We start from the raw sequence: 20,712 nt of genomic DNA, 5'->3' as shown, positions 1-20,712 counted from the left end.
TGCCCGTATGAAAACAATACGAGAGTCACCCCCCTTGTTGTGAAAAGTGTCATGGCTGCCTCCATGTAGAATCACGTTTTCCAGTTTTGCCATTGAGGTGCAAGTAATCGTTGCAAAAGAAGACGACAAAAATGGATCTCTACACAGAAGCAGCAGCTGTGTTGGAAAAGTTTGAAAACAAGCAAGGATCTGTGAAAAGCTTAGTATTCGCCACAAATTACCGGGTTTGTAAAACAACCATTCGTGTATTGGTAGAGGCTACTGTTACGCCTTTTTCAAGTCGTAATTCGACTCAGAAATTCTATAGTTACGGCATGACGTCATTTTACTGTCGTAACCCGCTCACTGCAGGCTTCGGTTACACCTTTTCCACGAGTCGTAGAGTCACTCGGCCATACTTTGATTACGGCGCGGCGTGATCCTACCCGGACATTCTCTAGTTACGACATGACGCCATTTTACTGTCGTAACACGCTCACTAGAGGCTTCGGTTACACCTTTTCCACGTCATAGAGTCAGTCGGCCATACTTTGATTACGGCGCGGCGTGATCCCACATATCACTACAGGGACATGCGGCAGTTACGGCATGACGCCATTTTACTGTCGTAGCCTGCAGGCCTACTGTGTAACCCGTGACCATTTTGAAGGGTAGGCCACTCACCTGTACGTTATCATTTGTATAACGATTTGTGCAATAATGCATCCTTTGAACACTTGGGGGGGGGGGGGGGGGGGGGGGGGGGGGGGGGGGGGGTAGGAGAGAGAGAGATGGATGGATCACCAAGAGAGAAAGAGAGAGAGGGAGGTGGGAGAGCGTCTGCAGGGTTCGCGACGACCGAACGTAGAGCTGGACGAACGCGTTCGTTTCAAAGTCCGAGATAACTTTTTGCAACCTGTCGAAGCCGGACTCGAACGTACTTCCTACTGTCAAAACTGCTTCGCTGTGAAGTCCGCCTATCCATGACTAAAATAAACCGGCCTGCATACGGGTAGAAACGCACAACCACTACTAATGAACTGTTGAACACGTCTGTCCTCATTCGACCCACGCTTTAAAATGGCCGCCCAAACCGGATCAAACCGGAAGTAGAGCGCGGCCCTGGCGGGGAAATGCTTTGAGGCGTAATCAAAGCAAAGAAGGGAAAAGTTACGGGCGGCGTAAGTGTAGCCACTGCGTCGTGTATTTAATTCGCACGTTCACACGCTTACGACGTGTGTGCGTGCGTGTGAGTGTGTGTGTGTGTGTGTCTGTCTGTCTGTCTATCACTATGTGTGTGTTTAAGAGAGAGAGAGAGTCAATAAGATGGTCTAACCCGACTAATGGTACTGGTAGGTTTACAGATTGGCGGGGCTGTAGAACCGACTTGCTTCCGAGCCCCCCTAAACTTTCTTTGCCAAAATTTGGTGTTAAAAAAAAAATATATATATATATATCATATATGATATGTCTGCATACATGTACAAATGTATGTTAAAAGTTCAACATTATATCAGATTTATGCCTTGTAGTTTTACAACTTTCAGTTTCACTGACGCATTTTGAATTGTGCTTTTCTGTTTTGTTTGCAGAATGTTCGCCAGCTGTATGCTTTGGTTTGTGAGTCCCTCAAGTACCAGCCGGTGCTGTTGAGAATCTTCAAGGACTCTGAGTCTCTGCAGAAGGAGGAAACCTTGAAAGGCCAGCCCCACCTGGCGACTGTTTTGCTGTATGAGCATCTCATGGGAAAAGGTCTTGGGCGAGCAGGAAGAATCAGGGTATGCATTTTGTTGAAGGATTTCATCAGTTGGACTTTTAAAGATTATTGGAAAAATAGGGAAGTAAACACACACACACACACACACACACACTCTCACTCACCCTCACTCATTCACGCACACCCCCCCCCCCCCACACACACACACACACACAAACACACATACACAAATATGGTCAAGAGTACAGAATAGTGTCCAGTCTCTGTGACATGAGCATGACAAATATAATTTTGTCATAAAACAAAACTTATTTAAATTGGAGCATATAGTTATCTTGATACTTCCTACCAAAAGAAATTTCAAATGGGCTATTTACTGAGTAGTATTTGAAGAAAATGTATTTGGTTTGCATGTAACGGTAACACCGTGACCCTTTCAATCAACATCAACTTAAAACAAATCCAGTTTAATTCCAGGTCTTTATTTAACTTTAACAGCCTGCTACAAGTGTACTTTCAATGATTAAATCATAACAACAGTGTTCTAGTCTGATACAGTATTGAAAACTGCATGTAACTGTTGCATGTACGTAACTTTACACAAAGCAGAACATTTGACTCACAATGTTAAAAAAGTAACATATTTAAGTAAAATAAACAAACAAAAAGTCTTCAAATATGTTAAGCCTTATCTTTATATTTAATTGTAAGAAGAAAAAGTTCATTTTTCCAATTTCTGAATTATGTTATAATGCACCATGCATTTACAACATCAGGCGTTCCTAATTTCAAGGTAAAATGACTAAGTAAATGTACTGTATTAAAGGCTCCTACATTGTCAAGGTATGAAATACTTCAGTTAAAGTATTAATTAAGGTTAAAGTATCCCAACAATTGTTTTACTCGTTTTAATGTATAAAATAGAAAACCTAGCAATACATGCATGTAACATAACACTGTGACCTATCCTTTTTCTTACCCATTTTTCACCAGAAAAAGAAATCCATCCAGAATTAAATGTTCTACAAGTAAATACATAGATATAAACATATTTCACATCCAAAAATGTGAGTCCAAGTGATAAAGGGAAAGAATAAATAACAAGACAAGACGTATGCAAGTAACTTTACACCAACTAGTGCTATTTGAAGGTGAAATAATTGTTATACAGCCTCTTAATCACTTAAATCGTACTAGTAATTGAAGAAAACATTCTCTTAATATTGAATGACCTATTGAGTGCTTAAGACAGTGAAATAATTGAATTTAAGTGGATTCAGAGCCAGTTTTAGGCAACAAACAAAATATCCCGAATAAGGGAAAGGCAAACATATCCATTCAACTTTTGTTATTACTTCAGCTACACCTTAGTAATCAAAAGAGAAATACTCAAACAAAACAGCAAATGTTAGACAAAACATTGGGCAACAACCAAAAATGTCCTACCAACCAAACTTTGCTACCAACCAGCCTTTCCTATCTTTCAGATTGTAACTACTAAACTAGACAACAGCACAACATGAACTCAAAAACAAACATGAAGCTGCTAACCACAGATGTGGCACTGACAGATGGAATAGAAGAGCCTCTGCATACATGAAAATCAATGACAGTTTTGAAATATTAACAAAACAGCGTTCCACCCACTCGTATTATTTTTTATTGTTTTTTTTATTATGGAGGGAATGCATCTAGGCTGGTTGACCTCATGCTAAACAAATACATTTATACATGACAACAGTACAGCTTCAGAAATCTTAGTGCATGGGAACAAAGGGCCACACATAGAAGTCTGTTTGCTTTCACGCTGTTTCTTCAGGAAATGTACTTCTGCACCATCACCAATGAGGGCTTGAATCTGCAACACAAAATAACAAGAAATTCCGAGGGATATTCAAAGCGTACCAGTTCCACATAACTAATCTCATGAAAATCATCAATTTGATTGAATTAAACATAAATTACCATGCATGTTAATATATTCGTGTACATTTAAACAAAAACTAGTATCATCGGTACTGAAACAAACAAAAAAAATAAATCCCCAGTGCCTCAATTCTCACAATTTCTTCCTGAATGTATTGAAGTCCTTGTACTCTTACCCCTGGAAATGCAGGTCACAGTATTGTCAGCTGAGTCCACACCACTCTGTTCTGCAAACTTCACTGGATGTTGTCTCAGTTGATAGTGTCCAGGGAAGGAAGAAAATTTAAAAAAAATTAAATGCTGGACCGATGAAACAAACTTTTTTGTGTCCTGAAATAGCATTCCTAATGCTGTTGATCATGTGTGTGTTATGTTACATTGTGATTCAAACACATACTGTTAAAACTCATCCTAATACATAATTATTCACTCTTAGTCTGAAAACACTCACCTTCTTTGTGAATTTTTGTTTTTACCGAGTAAAGTTACATTCAAGCAATAGATTAAGTGGGTTTTTGTTTGTTTGTTGACCTGCATTAAACCATATCTTGGTTGTTAAGCAGCCTTAAAAAAAAAAGCATCCACAGAAAAGAAAGAAAAGATAATAAACTATGTTGACGGCAATTTTTACTCATACATGTAACTTAACACCGAATAATCCCTTAGTCTATGATTATGTTTGTGTTATGTGACATTCAAACACATGTTTAACAAAAATGCTTGTACTAAATGATCCACTCTTTGAACATTATAGTGTGCAATTAGTGTGCACAAAAATGTGAAATTCTTCAAGATACGTTTGAAAGTAACTTTACACAAAACCTATGGTGTCATGTTACATGCAAACACCTTTAATCTATTTTGAAGCATTAAACAGTTTGAAAAGCAAAATTGTTGACTGTTTCCATCCAGTCACCTTTCAAAGTGGGATTGAACCAGTCAATGAAATCCTGAGTTCATCTTAGCAATGCCATTTGAAAATGTCAGTATGACTGCAGGTACATAACATGCATTTGTCGTGTTAAGTTACTTGCATGCACGTTTTTACTGCATGTAACATAATGCACAATTATAATTCAAATGTTACCATGAAGCAAACAATTCATTTGTATTAAAAAGCTCCTATTCAATAGATTTTGCTATACCAAACTTGTGTGATGATAAAAATACATGAGTGTAACTTAACACCACTTTTTATGGAGTAAAGTTACATACAAACACATATATCACTAAAACACCCCTTGTGCAGGCGAAAACACAAACTGAAGTTAAAGATCGCCATTCAAAACGCATCATCTTGAAAAATCAGACAGGTACTTGCAGATTCAGTTTCCATCAACAAGGTGATAGTTAGCATGTAACTTTACACGGGCATGTTGTCACTGTGATTGCGTTAGGTTACGTACGAACAGAACATTCAAACTTGGGTTTAAGATCGTACCAGGGCCATCCACATTCATCGAGAATGCAAATGTTCAGATTATTGCATATTTGTTTTCCTTTAAAATTTCCCCGATCTAAAATGAATGCAGCACTTGCTTGTACGTAACGTTAACGATATGTACTTTCGTGTTAAGTTACAATCACGCGTCAAGATGGTAAAAAAATGGTAAGTCGTAACAATTTTTTTTAATCCTTCGAGATCTCACAACACTACGTCCAAAATTGGTCTTCTCGCTAAAAAACATGTAAAAATCATTCTCCTAAAGCAAACATATTCACCCATCTAACATTAAAAACAGTAACAGTAACACCAAAAGTAAGCATGGTCACTCACAAACATGTGCTCATAACAAATCAACAAACATTTTCCACAATTCCAAATGCGACTAAGATAACCCCTGCTAACACTGTTTTCACGTTCATGCCGTTGTTCATAAAAATGATAATATATTTTGGTCACTTTACTTGCATTTCATGTCTTTCACTGACAAAACTCCATGAACGTAACCATAAACAGCAAAACTTACCTCATGCTTTTTCGCCACAATGATCCATCAATGCTTCGACCAAAACAGCATGTGACCAGCTCTTTTGTAAACAATATTCAAAATGGCCGCCGCTTACGCAAAATCTCGTTCACGTCCTAGTGAGGGATCGTTTTTTGTTGCATGCGCGTAACATAACATTTACGTGGTTTTCAATTATTTTTCCCTTGGACTGCTATGTAGAGTGGAATCAAGAAACCGCTTAAAGTCCTATGCCGAAATGAAGGCAGCGACAGAAGCTTTAAAATCATGCTGTTTCCCACCTACGCGAGACTTCCAACTCGTTGTTAAAATGAAGACGAACTCGGTACGAAAAACTAACGCGACGGTTACGCGCAAGCAGCCGTCCTTTGAACGCAATTATACACATTGCCGGTCATTCGTTCGTCCTGACAGTAAACCTGCATTGAACTGTTTTGTCTTTCATAACATGATATGATTGATTCAGTTTCAAATTGTCTCTGGTAAAGCGAACATGCAGCTTCAAAGTGTAGTGTGTGAATTGTGTCACGTTTCGCGTTTCGCCGACAACCGACTTTTTCGAACTAATCCACAGATATATAACTCAACAGACACAGATTTGAACACAAGAAGACATGCATATTGAAATCAACTTATTTTGAACAGATTAGAACAGGTTTGATTGAGGTGCATGTAGAATGGTTGCCTTTACAAGGCTAGTTTTGTGACCAACTCGTGATACAGGCACTCGACGCTCTGTTGTACTCTTGACCATATACACACACACACACACACACACACACACACTCAATCACACACATTCACACTTACCACACACGCATACACTTCTTCTTCTTCTTCGTTCATGGGCTTAGACTCCCACGTTCACTCATGTTTTTAGCACAAGTGGATTTTTACATGTATGACCTTTTTTACCCCGCCATTTAGGCAGCATACGCCAATTTCAAGGTAGGAATGCTGAGTATTTTCGTGTTTCTATAACCCACTGAACTCTGACATGGATTACAGGATCTTTTCCGTGCGCACTTGGTCTTGTGCTTGCATGTAGGGGGGTTAAGTCACTAGCAGGTCTGCACATAAGTTGACCTGAGAGATCGGAAAAATCTCCACTCTTAACCCACCAGGCGGCAGCGACCGGGATTTGAACTCATGACCTTCCGATTAGGAGGCCAACATCTTACCACCACGCCACTGCGCCCGTCAGTCACGCATACTACACATACAGTGACGCACACACACACACACACACACACACACAATGCACACTTTCTTTTTCCCTGACATAAGCTTGATCTTACATCTTTTAAAGATACTGGACTTGTCAAATCCAGGTGCACGGAGCCCCTGGGGCTTTTAGTCATACCTCAGGCATCTATTCCTTTGAATAAATACCAAGTTTCATTGACTTCCATCCAAGGAGTCAAGAACTTCAATTTTTTTACGAATTAATTTTTAACTCGGACCCGCCGGTCCTTGGCCTATTTCTTAATTATTTTTAGATCTGCATCATCTTGATGATCACCACATGCACATAGAATGACACGTCACAAGCAAACTAGGTCACACATAATTGATGAGCTTGTAGGAAAAAATGGAGGCTCATTCAGTCGTATCGAACCAGGGTGATAAGAAAAGAACAAAACGCAAGGGTCCCCGGCCGACTGTACCGGATTCAACCAAGAAGAAACGAAAACGCACTCGTGCACGTAACTATGACACGTCGCGCGTGTATATCGGTGAGGAGCTTGCGCGTTGGAACGAAGTGAAGAATTAATTTGGATTCATCACCAATCCGCAGTTTGCTCGTCACCTGCTGAACAAGTAGGTATTTTTTCATGCATTTCATGAGATGTTTAGGATGCTATTTAGTATTTATGTTATGTGATGGAAGTGTATATTGGACTTGTTTGTGAAAAGTAAATTGACCAAAGAATTACTGAATTAGGGTGGGAGGGATTTGTTGTGGAGCAGAAATGTATCACCGTGAGTCAGTAAAAGTGCCCGTTGCCCTGACAAACTGTCGATACTTTGCGTTCGGCGTTTGCTTTGATTACTGGGAACTTGCGTAAGCTGCTGTCTTGTTTAGTGTCGTTTAGACTAGTCATCATTGCTTGTGGTGTTGGGATTCCCAATTTATAACCTGTAAAAAGGAAAATGTATGCACGAGGTGTTTGACGATTTATTTCGGATAAGCGAACCGTTTCTTTCTGCGGCCATTTGCGTCTGTTGTGATACTATTTATAGAACTATGCAAATGAAATATTACAAAACATAGATCTATCGGCGCATTGTGCGATTTCTGCTCTACACTGTGTGTGTGTGTGTGTGTGTGTGTGTGTGTGTGCCCCTGTGTTCTATGTGCCCTCGTGTGTGTGTGTGTGTGTGTGTGTGTGTGTGTGCCCCTGTGTTCTATGTGCCCTCGTGTGTGTGTGTGTGTGTGTGTGTGCCCCTGTGTGAATGTGTGTGTGTGTGTGTGGCCATGTCTGTGTATCCCTGTGGTTGTGGCTTGTGTTTTTCATGAGTCTTGAACATTATTTATTTATAGGACATTTACTTAATTTTTCTTATTTTGTGAATCAGCATTGAGGCTACAGCAACAATGCCAAGCAGAACACAGGCAGGCGGTACTTCTTTTGATCTCAGCAGGTAGTTGTATGTTTTAAATTATCAATAAAATAAATAGTACAAAAAAAGTCATAATTATATTTATAGTTATGAGATATATGAAGATGGAAGTGTGTTTGTTATTGGTGTAAAAGCCAAACAGTTAGTTGATACTAAATAATATTATGATTTGTAAACGATAACAATTAAGCTCAGGCTGCTGGGCCATAGAATATCATGCCTCACGCCTAACGTATATCACGTATACATCATGTCTTTTTTTGGTAGGACGTTGTGGCAGTTGTAGATTAACAAGCATTGAAATGATGATGGTGACCAGGATGTTCTGAGAAGAGGGTGAGCTTGCTTGTTACATAATTCATATTTTGTATTTTTCCATGTTTGAAAATATGTGTCACTATCTGTGTCTAGATCATCAGAAAATAATGAAGAAAGCTGCGAAATAACAAATATTCTGAGAAATGGTTTCACTTAGACTAGAGTTAAAGTATAGTGGTATTGTAGTTGAATTTGCAGGAGAGAACTGTTGATTAGTTAACATTATATGCTGCTTTCAGCGACAAGAAGTTTCATGGATCAAGAGCTGGCAGGACTGTGAAGCAGAAAGAGCTATCTCAGTCTTTCATTGACCCACTAGAGTGAGTTGTTTTTCTTTGATAAATATTGTGTGGGTGTGTTCAAAACACATGCTGTTTGTTGTATACGTATTAAAACAATATTTATAAAATAAAGTTGATTAATGTGAATACTGCAAATTTCTGTGTATGATAAAATCCTTTTATGGTTACAAATGGGTATTGGGATTTGTTTCATTTATGATTGATCAGAACAAATATATTCCTTTTCTATTTTCTTGAACTCTGTGTGTCGATCCTGCTTGGCCAAAACTATCTCATTCTCATTGAGTGAATGATAAATTCTTCAAATAAGTTTTTCTGTTTTCTGTCAGGAACTGGTTAATTCTGCAGATTCCAATAAGCAATAAATTGTGCATTGTGTAATTATCTTTCAGGTCATTATTGGAATGTTCAGAAACTGCTTTGACTATTGTAGGTATAGGGGCTCTTTGTGACACATGTACCCATTCATTAATCTTACTTAATTATCTTAGTTTTCCCTCAATCATTAGCTTTCAGCATTTAATTGTTATGGGTAGCAGCTCAAGACAGCTACACTAATGGTAGTACTAATTGAAAAGTGTAGTGGATCTAAGACTAAGAGTTGATAACATATGTTTCCCATGGCTTTACACAATTTGTACTACCTAAAGCAAGTGAGTGCATGTTAGTTTTAAAACACATAGAGAATATCACATGGTTTGCTGTGCTGTACCAGATTGACAGGAGCTGTTTTTTCACATATTGAACTGCGAGCGAAAGTGAGGTGTACATGCAGGTGCTATGGTCGCATGCTTTGCGGAGACTGCAGGCTTGACCCATCTCAGTCTTTGGGGATGGTTACCCGAGACTATTTAAATGTAGTCTCAGCAATGACTCATGGTTTGTCATGTTGATCTTTTAGTTTGGTAACGACTGACTAAATGTTTTATATTGCTTCACGCACCTTATTTTTTTGTTTTTAGAGCCCTAATAGCTTGTGTAATTTTAACTGATATTGTTTTTCTTTGGTTAGCCTCACAATTGAAGTTACAGTTGAGTCTGGAGAGGATCAGGAGGACTAGATGATCCTGATTATGATCCCAACATCACATTGACAGCGATTCTGTAAGAGATTTGTTATTCTGGTGTTACCTGTGATGGTTGGCCCCTGCGATGAGAGGACACCTCCCTTCAAAGGACACCTAATATTGTCCTTTTTCTATTATCTCTACCAGATTATACCTGTTATGACAGGCCCCCTGCATTGCAGGTACATTTTTGTCCTTTCACCGCAGGTATCACTGTACTTTTTTTTCTACTCCCTTTGGAATATTATGGTGTCAATAACAGTATTATCACAGAAGGGATGTCGTTTGGGTCAGCCCTTCTGCCAATCGCCGATTTATTTTTACTTTATTCGAAACTTTCATGTCCCTATCGGCCAAATGTCCAAAGAGTATTCGCCTAAATCGGCCAAAGTTTGTCCATTTTTTTGTATTGGTCAGGCTTAATGCCCCTCGGACCATGCACCCATACATACATGCGTGTGTACCTGTGTGTGCATGTGTACACTGTACATGTGTGTGTGTGTGTGCCCTTGGTGTTTGTGGCTCTGTCTGTTAGGCCCTGTGGGTGTTGGTTTGTGTTTTTTTCATGAGGTTTTTAAATGATTATTTTATTGGACATAATAATCAATCAATCAATCAATGAGTCTTATATGAGTCTTATATCGCGCATATTCCGTGGGTACAGTTCTAGGCGCTCTGCAGTGATGCCGTGTGAGATGAAATTTTATACGGCCAGTAGATTGCAGCCATTTCGGCGCATATTTACCTTTCACGGCCTATTATTCCAAGTCACACGGGTATAGGTAGACAATTATTAACTGTGCCAAGCAATTTTGCCAGGAAAGACCCTTTTGTCAATCGTGGGATCTTTAACGTGCACACCCAATGTAGTGTACACGGGGGGAGGTTCGGACACCGAAGAGAGTCTGCACACAAAGTTGACTGTGAAATAAATTTCCGCCGAACCTGGGATCGAACTCACGCTGACAGCGGCCAACTGAATACAAATCCAGCGCGCTACCAACTGAGCTATATCCCCGCCAATAATAATATATGCATTGTGTTTTTGAAAGTATTGTACATTTTTTTTAATTGCTCATTTTATTTATGTTTTACATTTTGTGAATCAGCATTGAGGCTACGTTCATACTGCAACTGTGCCAAGCAGAACACAGGCAGGTGGTGCTTCTTCTCTTGATCTAACTTCTATAAGCAGGTAGTTGTATGTTTATATCCAGCAGTTAATAGTACACACAGAATAAAAATCCCCATGCATGGTCTCACATCCACACACAAAATCAGGAATGCATGCAATTTGTTATACATGAAGTGTATTTATTATTTATGAAAAAGCCAAACAAAGTAATAGGTCAGTCAGTTGATAGTTTATATGATCTGTAAACGATGAAAAAAAGACAGTTGCAATCCATCTTATTGTGCAATTGAAGATTGATCGATTCCAAAACAGGTTTATGGGGAAAACGTTGATTGTGAAGTTTCTTTGTTTTCTCGATACAATATGTATGCTGTTTGTTACTTTATGAATATAATCTTGCCTTAAACACAACAATACTTGTTGCCTGTTTACTTGTTTCATAACTATGATAAGTTAGTACAGGTGGAGCAAATTAATGCTGAATTAATTTCATTATCAGACTCGGTGATATTCTCAATGACATTGTACGACTTCTTTCCTAATTTGTATATACATGTACCTTGGATCTATTATGTACATGTACTGTCTGTCAGTGTTATTTTAGGTTCAGTGTACTTAACGATCTAAAAATGATTGACCTGAATAATTTTTAGCCACGGTGGTCAGCCTATATACCTGGGACTTCTGGTATGACAACATCAACACCTGGTGCATTTGCTTATGGACTAAAGGTGCATCCGTCTACTCCTGGAGTATGAGACATATCAGCCGCAGAGCCTGAGAGGTACTTGGTTTAAAGATTTTGCCTTTTTAAAGTTCTCAGAATTCACTCGTGTAGAACTTTATCCCATGGTCAAAAGATGTTATGACAAAATTGCTGTCTCAGTGTGACTGAAACTAAACTTAATTGAATGCAATATGCAATTATGATAAGAATAAAGAAAGAAATATAAAATATAAAATATCTGTTGCAAAAAAATCACACCTACAGATTTGCCACTTTGTGGACAGGCCTTGCATAAGCTGAAATTGATGTAAACCAAATATGAAGTAATTCCGCGGAAGGCTGTATCAGTAATTAGCATTTTTGTGGGTTGCATTTTGCGGTGTCAACCTGTGCAATACATGCTTTCTTATTTCATATCAGATAAGAACCCCACATTTCTACTTTTCTGTTTTTGAAACGTATACACTACTCGTCATAAGAAAAACTACACAGATGCGTTTGAGGTCAGATCTTTCTGATGAGGCTGTTGATTGTAAAACCAAATATATCACTGAAAAGTTAATTAATTCCCATACCTTGTTCACAAAACAGATTGAGTTTACATGAGGTAGTGTCAATACAGTGGAACCTACAACACAGACACATCCCAAAATCGAATTCGCAAAATCAAGGTTCCCGCGATCAAAAAATCAAAAAAATCAGAACTAAATCGAAACATGTTTAGCATGTCCTTAGACAGTACAATCAAATCTGCATCCAAATCAGTCAGTGTTGTTCACATATCTTGTCTAACAAGGACGCTATGGCATGCTGAGCGGTGTAGGCGTCAATCCTCTCGGCAGGCATAAAAGGCAGTTTTTGAAGCCGTTTTAGCGGGTAATGAGACAAAAAAATGGTACATTTGAGTAACTCGCAAAGCATTGCCTTCAAACTTACGAATACGGGGATTTGTGCAAACACATGTCGTAAACTACACACGAAATACCAAGTCATTAGAGATACGTATTAGTTCTGCTGTTAGGGGCGGGGATATAGCTCAGTTGGTAGCGCGCTGGATTTGTATTCAGTTGGCCGCTGTCAGCGCGACTTCGATCCCAGGTTCGGCGGAAATTTATTTCACAGAGTCAACTTTGTGTGCAGACTCTCTTCGGTGTCCGAACCACCCCCTGTGTATACTACATTGGGTGTGCACGTTAAAGATCCCACGATTGACAAAAGGGTCTTTCCTGGCAAAATTGCTTAGGCACAGTTAATAATTGTCTACCATACCCGTGTGACTTGGAATAAGGCCGTGAAAGGTAAATATGCGCCGACATGGCTGCAATCTACTGGCCGTATAAAATTTCATCTCACACGGCATCACTGCAGAGCGCCTAGAACTGTACCCACGGAATATGCGTGATATAAGCCTCATTGATTGATTGATGTTATGCGACATACCAGAAAGAATTTTGATAATAAAGAGGTACCCTGTCCGATTGAACAGAAACAAATTAAAATTAGCATGCATTTAGAAAAATGAAACCTTCAATTTACCTTTAAATTGAAAACAGTTTTAACATTGGCTGTTTACAGCGCACTTGTTTAAACGCACACACAAATTCTTGAAAAATGCTTTTTCAAGAGCCATTGATCAGTTAAGTGTGTCGGCAGTGAGCGTTGCTAGGCGTAGGCCGACATTTGCGCTCAGCGCTCGGAATGAGTCAACTTCTTAAAAAGTACTTTCGCGTTGAAATCCTCATACCACCCATGTCTGATAAAATATGTACATGAAATGTGAGTATGTGGCGCATCTGTCATTGTTTGTCATTGTTTTTGAAGATTTCAACAAATCATTTTTTTCGATGAGTCAGCAAAAACCTACCGTCAATTTAATTTGTTTCTGACATGACAAATAACAGCAGACCTATTAAATGTCTCAAACAACTTGAAACTCAGTATGCACTTTACGACATGTGTTAGCACAAACATCCAAAAGTTTGAAGGCAATGCCAGGGGTGGGATTTCTTCCCTCGGAGACGGATTTTTTTTTTATACCTTTTTTTTGTTAATCCCTGGCAGCTGTTGTTTACACTGGGTTCATGTGAGATGTAGTTGTGCCAGGTCAGCCACCTTTCACCATGTCAGAGTGACTAACAGGGGGCAGCAATGTCATGTCATGTCATCCAGGGGAATGTGGCATCATAGTTGCTATTTGTAAACTCGGCTCACCCACATCTTTATATTCTCCTATTGCAGGGATTCACAAACCTTCAGTGCTGTGGAACAGAAAACTTGCATTCCTGATCTATGAACCAGCGGTATTTAGCTTCTGATGCATTGAGCCCTTTAGAAAGTTAGCAAGTGAAACAGACTTAAAATTAAATAAACATATTTCTCTTTTAATTGAAGCTATGATTCAACAATCATTGTGAAATATAACTCCTGAAATGAATTGAAAAGCAGCATCAGAAGACTGTGTATGGCATTAGCAAGGGATATAACTCTGGTGGTTTCTGTTTTTGTCTAAACCTTCTTCTTTTTTAACCTGAGCAGTTAGCCCTTTTAAGGTGTTCAATTGAAGCAAACTGACTTTAAACTTGTTTCTCATTTGGTTCAAGCTATGGTTAAACAATTATTGACTCACATGCGAAGCAAAAGTGAGTCTATGTACTCACCCGAGTCGTCCGTCCGTCCGTCCGGACGTCCGTCCGTCCGTCCGGAAAACTTTAACGTTGGATATTTCTTGGACACTATTCAGTCTATCAGTACCAAATTTGGCAAGATGGTGTATGATGACAAGGCCCCAAAAAACATACATAGCATCTTGACCTTGCTTCAAGGTCAAGGTCGCAGGGGCCATAAATGTTGCCTAAAAAACAGCTATTTTTCACATTTTTCCCATTTTCTCTGAAGTTTTTGAGATTCAATACCTCACCTATATATGATATATAGGGCAAAGTAAGCCCCATCTTTTGATACCAGTTTGGTTTACCTTGCTTCAAGGTCAAGGTCACAGGAGCTCTTCAAAGTTGGATTGTATACATATTTTGAAGTGACCTTGACCCTGAACTATGGAAGATAACTGTTTCAAACTTAAAAATTATGTGGGGCACATGTTATGCTTTCATCATGAGACACATTTGGTCACATATGATCAAGGTCAAGGTCACTTTGACCCTTATGAAATGTGACCAAAATAAGGTAGTGAACCACTAAAAGTGACCATATCTCATGGTAGAAAGAGCCAATAAGCACCATTGTACTTCCTATGTCTTGAATTAACAGCTTTGTGTTGCATGACCTTGGATGACCTTGACCTTGGGTCAAGGTCACATGTATTTTGGTAGGAAAAATGTGTAAAGCAGTTCTTAGTGTATGATGTCATTGCTAGGTTTAGTTACCCTAAAGGTCGAGGTCAAGCATGTGAGTCGTATGGGCTTTGCCCTTCTTGTTTGAGAATATACCACCTGTAATGATAAAATCATAAGCTACAGTATGTAAAAATTTGAAATACAAGGGAGGTGACTGTTATTTTCTGTGTTTGTCTAATTTTTTGTTAGCTAGGCGATTTTTCTTTAATGCGGTAAAAATTTTTTATATTAAGCATTAATTTACTCCCCCCCACCCCCCACCCCCAAAGAAAAAAAAATGGTGTGCTATTTTTGTTGTTAAAGGCACAGTAAGCCTCCCGTAAACCATCACAGAGCTCCCCGAGCGTCTGCATACAGTACAAGCATACTTCCATTTGAACGCTCACCGAACGGGAACATCCTGGATGTTTTCTGTCGAGCGTGAGAAATTTTCAAAGAATTTATTTTCGTGGACTTGGTCCTCTACAAATGGCGCCTCGTTTTGGTGCTGGACGGCTGTTATGAACTTTATTCAACTGATACCGGAAATCACGCCCGGACAGTAAGCCTCCCGTAAACCATCACAGATACTGTCAGGCCTTTACACACAGTACAAACACGCTTCCATTTGAACGCTCACCAAACGGGAACATTCTAGGTGCCCTACGTAAAGAGCAAGCAGTTTTTAAAGAATTAATTTTGCAGATTGTCTCGAACACTTTTTGTACCCATCCTGAACTCAGGTCAAAAATTGAGTTACTTCCCTTCGGGTCTGATTCTATCGATGTAAACTGGCGATAGCCGTTAATCGATGATTATTAAAATGTTTTTGGACCAAGGTGCGTTTTTGCGCTAGACCTAACTTTTAAAATCTAAATAATAGATTGACAGCTTGTTACACATGTATACATTCTTTAATCATAAAAGAATTATTTTTTCATCAAGACAAGATCAGTACAAACCCGGAAGCAGGGTCACGCAAGGGTCGTAGCAGACGACGGTTTACAGTGCATATCGCCGTTCCTCTCAACAGTCAAAAGCCATCGCTAGAGTTCTTGTGAACCACAGCCGTTTGTTTCGTGCATAAAAACGTGCTATTGTAGATAAGCTCACATCGAGTCCCATTCAAATGACTAACTGACGACTACATTGTGAAAAAGGGAAACTGGATCACACGGGTTCACGATGGCTCAGGGGTAATATAAACCACGCAAAAATAAATTCTTTGAAAATTGTTCGCTCTTTACGGAGGGCACCTAGGATGTTCTTAATCGGTGAGTGTTTAAATGAAAGGGTGTTTGTACTGTGTGTAAAAGCCTGACCGTATCTGTGATGGTTTACGGGAGGCTTACTGTGCCTTTAAGCCAGGAGAGGCTCAAATAGCACCTCTTGATTTGCTAACATTTATTTTCATCTGGTTAGTTCCAAATACCTTCAAGTTTACAAGAATTTTTAATTTTTTGCAGCTCCAATTTAAAGTTTTTGTTTAACTTTAAGGAGATGCTTCTAAAACTCTTCTTCAAATGTGTACCGCTTGTTTTTGTAGACCCCCTAGCAAGAGTGATACAACTAAACACATTCAAGTATAGAGGTTTTTGATTTTATGCATTCATTTACCCCCCCCAATAATATTTTTTAAACAAACAAAATTGTGTGCTGTTTTCAGAGTCAGAAGAGGCTCAAATAAAGTATTGCATTGCTAAAATTCATTTTCAGCTGGATACTTCCAAATACCTTCAAGTTTACAAGATTTGTTTAAATGTTGTGCATCTCCAATTTTAAGTTTTTGTTTAACTTTAGGCGAGGAGATGCTTCTAAAACCCTTCTTGAAATGTGTATACAACTTGTTTTTGTAGACCCCCTAGCAAGAGTGGTGCAACCAAACACCAAATTCAAGTATAGAGGTTTTTGATTTTGTGCATTCTTACACATCCTCCCCCCCCCCCCCCCCCCCCACCATTTTAATTTTTGTGGTAGCTGTTTTCAGTTTTAAACCTGGGAGAGGCTCTAATAGAATACTAGTAGCCCCTCTTGAATTACTAAAATTCATTTTCAGCTGGTCAGTTACAAATATATATTATGCATCTCTAAAAAAAACTTGTTTATTATAAGATTTAGTCAGGAGAGGCCACCTAAACCCTCCCTATAAAGTATAATGCTAAAATTCATTTTCGGCTGGGGGGCACTAGCTGCCACCCTAGACCCCCCAACAAGGGCGCTGCCCCTGCACCCCGCTGGAGCCTTAGCGGCCCCTGGACCCCGGCCTTCCAAAATGTTTAGTCCTGGCAATATGTTGGGCTCCCACCCATGCTGAATGGGTTTGTGAGTTACTCAGATGTATCATTTTTTTGGTCTCATTACCCGCTTAAACAGCTCCAAAAACTGCCTTTTATGCCTGCCGAGAGGATAGACACCTACACCGCTTAAGCATGCCATACCGTCCATGTTAGACAAGATATGTGAACAACACTGACAATGACTGATTTAGATGCAGATTTGATTGTTCTATTTGAAAGGGGGGGGGGGGGGGTGCACTAATTTGAGTTCATTTACTGGATTCATGGCCCATGTTGTGATGGGTTCTGTTGTTGCACTTATGTCCGTCTGGTCTGAAGGCATACTCTCCTAGCCTTCACCAGATCATGTGTTGGACTACACAGTCCGGATGATGTGGGTCGTGTATGACCCATACCTTCCAAATAAGGAGTCAACGTAAAAAGCTTGGGTCGTACATGATCCACGCAATCCGAATGGGGATAAACGTTTTGCCGCCTCTTTGCAGAGTATGCATCGTACACGACCCACGCCATGAAATTCCTTGCGAAGTTCCAAATGGGTCGTCTTCGACGAGTCAGCAAAACCCCACCGTCAATTAAAGCTTTGTGCCAAGGATAGAACTGTTTTCACGAGAAGGAATGTGCCTTTAATCTCTTTTGCAGCACAGAGCTAATATTCCTCATCACACAGCCTCTTGGTTTTCCAACCTTTTCTTTGTATTTGTGTCCTTTGTTGCCACACACGTTTTGGGTCTTGAACCTTCTCTGAAGATGTGTTGACATCAGCAGCCGATGGCCCAAATTCGGGTGATCCGCCTAGTATAGGGTCGTCATCCAAAACTGGTTCTTGGTTAAGGTTGTTCAGGGTCGTGTTGGGAAGGGCCCAGAGGCTCCGTGCCCACCCCCCCCCCCCCGCCCCCCTTTTTTGTTTTCATGGTTGTTGTGCAGGTAATCCAGATCAACTTTGAGAACTTATCTTCTTTGTTGTCAAATGTGTCATCCTGAAACATACATAGAGGAACATGTTTAAACGATTTCAAAAACAATGTAAACATGCAAATAAACTTGTCTGTGTGTGTGTGTGTGTGTGTGTGTGTGTGTGTGTGTGTGTTTTGCAGGTGCTTCACACACACAGGCCGAAGTGGAAGTCATTACAGAAGACTTGTGGCTGTTTCCTAACTGCGTGTGTGTCGACCCGTGACACTTTGAGCTTCAAGAACAGTTGATCAAATTTGTGTTTGTTTTGTTTTTTTAACATGTTTTTAATTCTTTTACTTTCATATATATATAGTATTACAATAACATCAAACACAAAAGACTGTGTTGAATGTATCTTTAAAAAAAAATAGAATAAAGAAAAAAAAGAAAGCACAGTAAACAGTCACACAGCCCATTTCAAATTTATATAAAAAGAATACTATACATCTCTTTTCTTATTAATTATGTAATATTATATTTCTAAAGTCTATTTGCTTTTTTATTCCGCTATTTTTCTTGCTATCATTGACGCTCATTATCTTTGTGTGATGTTTGATACAAACGTTCAACATTCACACCTAATAAATCAAAATACACTGAACATTCCCCCTGCCAGATATCTTCCAGACTTGCACAATGCAACTGTTCATGTGGTTGTTGGTAATGAGTTTTTTCCCCACAACCAAGTGAGTGAGTGTGATTGCATTATGCCTAATGGGTGGCGATGCCCACCTGGTCACACATATGGTACAAACGGAACACATGGTTCAAACCACAGCTCCAGACGGAATGATGATGGACTGAAAAGGTTTTACACATACCTTGTTTACATGGTGTACAGTAAGCTCACTTGATTTTAAATGTCTGGTATATGTATCATACCTCCACCCCCCCCCCCACACACACACACCCAAGGCCAAAGCATACATCAATCTCCACTCCCACCAATATTGATCTATTTTTATTGTTAGATCTGTAAATTGAACAGGTTTTTGAAGCTACAGCATACAGGCTGGTGTCAAGCTTACCCGATTTGTGGCTGAAGGTTGTTTCTTGATGACACTGACAGGCAGAAGAATTAAATGCTCTTGCAAGTACTTTCACTTTGGAGTGTAGATGTCATCTGTCCCTGTCAAGTCCCTTATTACGAAGGATTGTTGTTTGTCTTGATGGCATTAACTGGAGGAAATAAAAGCAGCAAAGCAAAATTAGTATTTCATTTGTCATCTCTCTCCCTCTTTCTCTGTGCATGGGTATGGCTGTGTGTGTGTGTGTGTGTGTGTGTGTGTGTGTGTGTGTGTGTGTGTGTGACGGTATGTGCGTGTGTGTGTCTCACAGTATGCATGTGCGGGTCACAGTGTGTGTGCGTGTGCGGTTTTTTTGGTTGGCAATGAGTGCCTGTGTGTTATTGTTTGGTAATTTCAAGGCAAGAGAGCCTTCTTATGAGAATACCCCAGTGACTGAGTCAGCCACTATTTGCTTTGTGTTCGTGACTAAGCTAAATTTGATTTAAACCAAGAGCATAAAGACTGAATGCTATAGTCATGAAAAATGATCGTTGCTGCTGCGTTTTGTTTTTCTCTATCATTTCAACTACGCAATTTACGGTAGGGTAATCAACACATCACTAGACTCTGAAACTGACAACATTTTCCCAAACAGATGACACATTGATTACAGTATGATAGACTGAAGTTGTCAGATAATTTTACACTGTAAAACTAAAAGAGGCAATGTGTCAAGAGGTAGATACATGTTTTGAACGTAGAACTAGAGTTCGGCAAAGGCAGATTTGAGACAGGAACAGGAGAGAAATGTAGATCTACATACTTGCCTTCAAGACAAAAGCGTACAGCAAGGAAAGCAGAGAGACAGAGACAGACAAACCATCTTTGATACAGACCTTACAATACATGAATGCAAACAAATCTAGATCCAGACGCTTACCTTTCATTTCACCCCACGTCTGCTGCATGGACAGTAGGAACAGGTCCCGATGTTGCTGGTTTGTGTAGTTTTTACTTCTATGGTTCCATAGATTCCAACTCCTCGCCAAGATTCAGGTTGATGAAATATTTCGGTTCCGAATCGGCAAGTTTTGATGCTGAACTGACCGCCATTTGATGATTTGTAAAATGGGTGTCGACTGAAGTGCGCTCAGGGGCTGGAACTGGAAGTTCCTTGCGATCCGTTCGGAATAGATCCTGCTGTATTTCAAACGGATGGGCCGAGACGGGTGCTATCAAGCTTGTGAGACGTACGGTTCGCATGCTACACGGTCGGTTTGTGGTCAGTTTCGGGCGGTCCGTCTCAAACGTACTGGCGAATCTGATCGTGTATCTTGGCATCAATGATCAAAG

General features: G+C 39.7%; 1 protein-coding gene and 1 long non-coding RNA gene across 2 annotated transcripts in view; one reads left to right on the top strand and one right to left on the bottom strand.

Moving 5' to 3' along the window:
- The first annotated feature begins 54 nt into the window (after positions 1-54).
- Positions 55-20,712, top strand: part of LOC138978030 (28S rRNA (cytosine-C(5))-methyltransferase-like) — a 26,615-nt gene continuing 5,957 nt past the window's right edge. Inside the window, exons 1-2 of the mRNA XM_070350650.1 lie at positions 55-224; positions 1,572-1,757. Coding sequence (XP_070206751.1) covers positions 132-224; positions 1,572-1,757 — 279 coding nt within the window. The 5' untranslated portion in view covers positions 55-131. The remainder of the gene's footprint in view (positions 225-1,571; positions 1,758-20,712) is intronic.
- LOC138978045 (uncharacterized) lies at positions 247-715 on the bottom strand. Its single transcript, XR_011459564.1, has 2 exons — positions 498-715; positions 247-364 (listed from the first exon to the last, which is right to left on the bottom strand). It is a non-coding gene; the product is annotated as an uncharacterized lncRNA (long non-coding RNA).

The sequence above is a fragment of the Littorina saxatilis genome, linkage group LG10 (assembly GCF_037325665.1).
Source record: "Littorina saxatilis isolate snail1 linkage group LG10, US_GU_Lsax_2.0, whole genome shotgun sequence".
Taxonomy (NCBI): domain Eukaryota; kingdom Metazoa; phylum Mollusca; class Gastropoda; order Littorinimorpha; family Littorinidae; genus Littorina; species Littorina saxatilis.
Note: the sequence above shows the minus strand (reverse complement) of the source record. Positions and strands in the feature narration are given on the sequence as shown.